Raw genomic sequence first — 6,943 nt, 5'->3', positions numbered from 1 at the left:
CGAAATGTCAAAATCACGCAGTGGTACCAACATTACGGACGAGTGTGCCATGGCATGACAGCCATATTTTTTTTCTAATGTTGGTGCTACTGAGCGATTTTGACATTTGGGGCGTTCACCATTCGAGCGCCATCTTCGCTTAAAAACCTGGATAAATTTGAAAATCTTAAAAATTCATAAATCTAAGGATTATAAAATTTAAACACAGTTCGTACTTGATGATTCTTGCCAAAGAGTCACACATAAAAATCGAACCACCAAATTTGTATTATTCAATTCAATTCAATTCGGTTCAATTCGGTTTTATTTGTGCATAATCAATTTACAATTAGTTCATTTAGGTAGAGTTTTGGTGTTCCTTTCAGCTGTGATTAACATCATAATTCAATCGAAAAATTATTACTTATAACTATGGAATAGACAAGAGTAAGAAAAAGTTTTCAAACAAACTTACAGAAAGTGCAATGGGAAAAGGATAGATAGAGAGAAAGCTTAAAACTAGATCACAGACAAAAATAATATCAATTATAGATGTGCTTGATCATCAGCTCCCCGAGGGCCAGAAATTGCTCCGCCTTGTTACGGCAGCTCCGAAACCGCGTCATCATCTCCCCGCGAGAGCAAAGAACTCCGGCAGGGTAAAAAGATCTTCCCCGGTGACTCCTTGCTGGGCCGCATCGCCGCTACCGGCAGCGACCACGCTGGCAAACGAACGCCCCCATCCAGGAGGGATCGCTGGATTGTCCGCTGGAACCGTACGCTGCCCAACCGCAGGAACGGCTGCGCTCGTACTTCGCTGAGGAGAGTGGAACGCTGCTGCTTTCTTCTTCCTCTTTTCCTGCTCCTCGAGGTAAGCCTTGCGCGCGACGCATCCGCGGTAGTTACCGGTATGGTTGCCGTCACAGTTCGCGCACTTTACGCGCGGCTTAGTTTGTTCTGCGTTTTCCCCCAAGTCCGCCTTTCGTGGCAGTGCGCACGCCTCCGAGAGGTGTGACTCACCGCACTTCACGCAGCGGGGCCGGAGGTTGCAGTTCCGCGAACCGTGGCCGAATTTCTGGCAATGGTGGCATTGCGCTACGTCTGTCGGGTTCTTGGTGTAAAACCGCCAGTTTACCCAAAAATCGTCCAGTGTCTTAGTCCGCTGCAGATCTTGGATCTTAACGGTGCCGCGGTCGAAGTACAACAGGTACAGGGTGTGTGTACCTGTGACTGTTGTCTTTCGCGAGAGCACTTTTATCTCCCGTGGCTTTAATCCGGCGTTCGAGAGGTCGGCGATCGGACGGTCTTGGTAACCCTGCAAGACGACCTTAACAGGGGGCTTCTCTGGGTCGTATGTGTAGAAGTTGAAGTTGCTACGCTTCAGTTCTTCAAGCACCAGGTCGAAATCTTTTCTGTTCAGTGTGATCACTTGCACTGCCGACTTTCCGATTTTCAGACAATATCGGAGGCCTTCCAGCAACTCGTCAACATCGTCCGCCAACGTGTCCAAAACAAAAAAGGAGGTGGTCTTCGTTCCGTTGGAGAATTGTCCTTTTTTGACGTCGGCACTTTTTTCCGTGCACGACCATCATCGTCGTCGTCGTCGTCGTCGGTAATGCTGCTACCGTCAGAGTTGTTATTTTCTTCGTCGTCGCTCAGCATCTGGAACTCGTTCCTGATGGGGATGTTGGCGGATGTTGATGTGCCACTGGTCGTGGCACCGGAAGTACCGGAACGGGTTCGCACTGGTGATCTCGGAACATACCCGGGATGTAGTAACTTTTTGTCGATGCCTTCTGCGTTCACGCTCCCCTGCGCGATGGCGGTCGACACGGCGTTGGTTTGTTTACCTTTTTGCACACGGCCGGTAGACGAACTTCGCGGGTTTTTCGAGGCCGCACTCGAACTGCCACGGCCACGGCCGGCCTTTGGCATGCTGGAGAAGCAAACTCGCGGGTAATCACTATTAACTACGGCAAAAAAAAAATCGAAAAAACGATGGAGCACTGAGCACTTGACTGCTGCTTGCTCTCGTGCGTACACGGAGGTCAGTTTGTATTATTTTATTAAGAATTTATGAATATAATAATTTAAGAATTTAAGAATTTGAGCATGTATTATTTTTTGTTCTCTTGATCGTTTTTAATTTTTAATTTTTAGAATTTATCATTTTTGACTCTTTAAATTATTTAAATCCTTAAATTAAATTTGAATTAAATTGTTTGAATTTTAAATTCCAATTTTTTTCTAGTTTTGAATTTATTTTTTTTTAATTAAAAATTTGTAAAATTTCCTATATTTGAATATTTGTATTCTAATTTTTAAATTATTAGTAAAAAAGACTATAAAAATCAAAAATATTTTTAATTTCTGAATCTTTGAGTTATGAATATTGTAGCTTTCATTTTTGAATGTTTTGATCTTTTATTTTTTCTCCAAGAAATCTAGAAAAAAAAGTCTTTCTAATGAGTGGGTTTTACTGCAATTCAACGGCGAAGAGCCAGCATCCGCATTTGAGAACAGTACGGCCACGGAAACAAGCCCCAATAATAATTTTTCTTACATCCTGGTATATAACTTCGAGAAAAGTTTGAAAAATGATTTACATGATTGAAATCCTTTATAAAATAAACTATAAATAAGGTTAAAAAGAACGATACTCAAAACTCAAAAGATATTAAAATTATTCAAAGCCGGTAAAAATTAGTTGAGTGTAGTAATAAATTTGTTTAAGAAATCCTCATCAATATATTTAAAAAATAATCTCTGCATGAAGATTTTTGTTTTTTATTAAGAAAATACAAATAAACATTTTCGGAAGAAAACTCAATTTTGTTTCAGTAACAGTAATCGAAGCAAATTTAAAAAAATCCCTGATTCCCTGATAATACTTTTCTTTATTACTTGAAAGTAATTTTATCTCTCTCAATTATTTTAAATATTAGCCAAATTTCACATCCGCGCGAAATCCGCGCCTAAGCAAAATTAGCCAGCAAATCCGCGCCGTCCGTAACAACCCTGAAAACCCGTCTGATCATACATTTTTAGAAAGAAGTTTGAAAGACCTTTCCAACAAGCCCAAAAGATTAAAGATCTGTCAACCCTATCAGAAGTTATGAGCACCTTAATGTCATTTGTACACATTTTTGAGGCCGGATCCCAAATATGTTGATGAAAAAGTTGTCCGGATCTATCATGCGACCCATCGTTGGATAGGTAATTATTTTTGTGCAAGGTATTTTAAATGCATTATACACCTGTCCAGTTGTTTTGCAAGCATTAGTTTCCAAAATATCTAAGTACCTATTGACGAAAATTTTATATTTCGCGAAAAAAAAAGTTTTTGCGGTTCTGTGCAACTCCATAAAAATTGAAAATATTTTAAATCCATTTCAAACATGCTAAATATGATTATCAATGCAGAAAAATGCATTTAAGATTGTTTTCAGTTGATTTAACTTCTGTTTTTTATTGAAATTTTTATGTTTTTTGAAAAAAATATTTTTTTTGCTCCCTGATTTTTCGGACAAATTTTAAAGGGGGGCGACCTAAACTTTGAAAAATATTTGCAACGGCCTTATTGATTTTTAGAATTTTTGAATTTTGTTTTTTTTTTGAATTTGTGAATTTTTGAATTATAGCATTTTTAAAATTTTTGAATTTTTAACTTTTAAAATTGTTGAGTTTTGAATTTTTGAATTTTGAAATTTTAGAATTTTCAAATTTTTGTTTTTTTGAATTTTTGATTTTTTTTTTGAATTTTTAAATTTTGGAATTTATAGAATTTTGAATTTTTGAAATTTTTGAATTTTTGAATATTGGAATTTTAGAATATTGGAATATTTAAATTTTCTGAATTTTTGTGATTTTTTTTTTAAATTTTGGATTTTATTTTATTTTTGAAATTTGTTTTTGTTTTATTTTTGAATTTGTGAATTTTTGAATTATTGAATTTTTAAATTATTGAATTTTTAAATTATTGAATTTTGAAATTTTCGAATTTTTGAAGTTTTAAATTTTTGAAATTTTAGAATTTTTGAATCATACGTAGAAATACAAAAATCTCCGAAACACGCATTCAAATCTCAAATCTTTACCCCGGCTTGCCGGTACTTGTCGGGTATCAGAAAATGAGTACCCGGCAGGTACCGACACATATTTTTTTCTACAGATGAACTTGAGATCAAATTTGATACCTGCTTTGCTACGCGCGGTGGGAGACTCGGGGACAAACTCGAGAGCAAATTTGGTGGGAATCAAATCGGGTAGCAAATGGTTTAACTTTCGACATTTTTGAAAAATGAAATTCTTTAAATTTTTTAATGGGATCAAAAAGTTTAATAAACTTTTAGCATTTCTAGGCATGAACCATTACATAATTATTGATTTTGAAGGTAAACGAGCGCAAAAAAAATGATAAAAACCCATATTTGCCCTCCGCGGTGACCTTGTTTCGGTGGCAAATTTGCTATCCTAGCGGTGGGGATGACGGAGTTTTTTCAAGGTGGCAAATTTGATTTGGGTATTCATGAGCCAGGTGCAAATTTGATTTACACCCCAGCGCTGGAGATGCCCTAACATAAAAACTTGAATTCCCTCCGATTTTTCTCCACCAAAATTTCAATTTTTGAAAGAACAGCATTATTCGGATGTATAGGAGTGGCCGTGGCTGACTGATTACGGAGTTTGCTTTGTTAGCGAATGGTTCTGGGTTCGACTTCCATCTGCTCCCAACGAGAAAGTTAAGAACACAGAAATTTGAAATGATGAATTCGCTCAAGGCGAAGGTTCGATCCCCCGTCCTTTGGATTGGTAAGCAAAAATTCTAACCACTAGGCCATGACGACTTGGTGAGCGTAGACTGGAATTAGGAATACTGTTACAGAGAGTGAGTTGTGGCGCTATAACATCGACAAATAGAGTCCAGGGCATTCGTGGAAATACAATGTCCCATCCCAGAGTTACAAACCTTCTTAGCATGGTGCTCCCAACGGATTAAACCAAGAATCTCGGAGCGTATGGTGGAGTGTCCCCACGCATCTTGCTGCCCTGTCGATCCAGAATTGTATTGTTGTTCGAACACTTCGTGCTCAAACTCCACCCACTTCAACGAATCATGTCTCTGCGCTACAACTTTACGCAGTAGGCCTGGCCGATTTAACGTTTGTGATGTTTCAATGCATTCCGATTCAATGGCGCACTAAAAATGTTAAATGACAAAAAAGTGCAAGGCGTCATCTAACCTAAGGCACTCTCCAGGATCCCATCGTAAGATTGGCTGCGCTAGGTTTTGATTAAATTAGATTAGCACAGCACACTCGGCTGTACCATTTAATGTCAAATTTTTGTAGAGATCAATAATAATTTATAAAAAGAAACCTTTTATCGCATAATATTCAATATTCTCACCTAAACTTTACCAGAACGAATATCCCAAGGGCTGTCATCAAAAACGCATTGTTTACCTTTACGCATGAGGCGCACGACAAAATCTCAAATGTTTACCTCATTTGAAAATCCTAATCTTTATTGAACGAATCGTTTCTGCACCGTGATCTTCGGATGTTCCGCCGGTGCCATCATCCCGTGAGGGTAAACTTTAGCTGACTTGTTAGCTGATCATCTTTCCTTTTGTACACACAAATAAGCACGGTTCAAACTTATTTTACCTTTCGATGCGGGATTACATAACAAAAAAGTCCTCTGCTCTTCCGCGCGCGGACCGCTTCTTAGATAACTATTTCGGTGTCGCCCAGCTCCTCGTCCGACGGCAGCACCATCAGGGCCGGATCGATGTAATCCTTGCTGATGGGTTCGAGGCCGGCCGCCTCACGTCTTCTCAGCTCCAAGTAAGCCTCCCGTTGGGACCAATCCTGGAGCTGCGTGTCCGGCAGGTACGCCCAGTAGAACGTTCCAAACACCAGGCAAAGGGTCACGGAGAAGAAGAACGACGCGTGCATCGCATTCTTGTCGTCCGCCTCGTTCTTGGTGTCGAATCCGTAGCTGACCCAGTTCTTGCTAGAGGCAGCGGCTTTGGCCGCAGGTTCGGCGGGTTTCGCGGCAGCTTTTTTGCTCACGTCGATCGTGGCCGCGTCGCGGTTCTTCTGGGAGGACGAAATGAGGCGCGCGTTGCGACCGGCCGCCTGCTGGAACAGGGCCCGCACCAGCAGCGACCCTTGGCCACCGTTCAACCGCATCAAGCCGGACATTCTTACGCGCGGAACCGAAGACGACAAGTTCGAGAGGTTTTTCGGTCGGATTTCTTGTAAGCACTCGCGCAAGGGGAAACGAAAAAGTCGGGGGTGATGTGACAGAACAAAGTGTTTTTTTTTCTCCGCAGCTCTTTGACGTTTTGAATACGATCTAAAACCACAGATGTGTCAACAGACTTCTTGCTTGTACAAAAATAACAAGACAATTTATTGCAGCGGTACCATAATCATTACATTATATCAGGGATGAAAAAATCACATAAAAAATCAATCGAAAGAGAGAGCAGGCGAAACACGCAAAAAAATCGCTTCTCGAATAAAATCAGTCTTGGAATTCGAGCGAGAAGAAAGAAAGCATTTCTTGCTCGCGAGCGAGGGAGAGAACTTGTAGTACGTTTCTCTTCTCACTCGCGCTCGCATTTTCGTTCGCGTTCTCGCTCTCGCCGCGAGCGCCTCGTGCCAGCCGTTCGTCCTAAGCTAGCAATTTGTTTAACAGGCTTATGAATGCGAACCAGGCGATGGTATAGAGGTGTAACTTCAATCGCTGTGTTTTTTTTTGTTCGTTTCTAAAACGTTCAACTTCTCGCGAACGGGCAATTCTGGCTCGCGAGAAAGCCCGTTCGCGAGCGGAGGAGAGCACGGTCAATCCGTGAGTTTCTCTCGGCAGCTCGTCGTTTCTCGTCCCCCTCGAGAACACGGGTAATCGGTGAGTTTCTCTCGGCAGCTCGAGACTCATGGCGAGAACTCGAGAG

General features: G+C 40.7%; 1 protein-coding gene across 1 annotated transcript; it reads right to left on the bottom strand.

Moving 5' to 3' along the window:
- Positions 1 to 5,479: 5,479 nt before the first annotated feature.
- LOC119770433 (NADH dehydrogenase [ubiquinone] 1 beta subcomplex subunit 11, mitochondrial) lies at positions 5,480 to 6,313 on the bottom strand. Its single transcript, XM_038265337.1, has one exon. It carries the CDS (start codon positions 6,186 to 6,188, stop codon positions 5,709 to 5,711), a length of 480 nt encoding a protein of 159 aa, XP_038121265.1. The 5' UTR covers positions 6,189 to 6,313; the 3' UTR covers positions 5,480 to 5,708.
- Between the last annotated feature and the right edge of the window lie 630 nt (positions 6,314 to 6,943).

Source organism: Culex quinquefasciatus, chromosome 3, assembly GCF_015732765.1.
Source record: "Culex quinquefasciatus strain JHB chromosome 3, VPISU_Cqui_1.0_pri_paternal, whole genome shotgun sequence".
Lineage (NCBI taxonomy): Eukaryota > Metazoa > Arthropoda > Insecta > Diptera > Culicidae > Culex > Culex quinquefasciatus.
The sequence above is the reverse complement of the archived record's forward strand: the minus strand, read 5'-3'. Positions and strand labels throughout refer to the sequence as shown.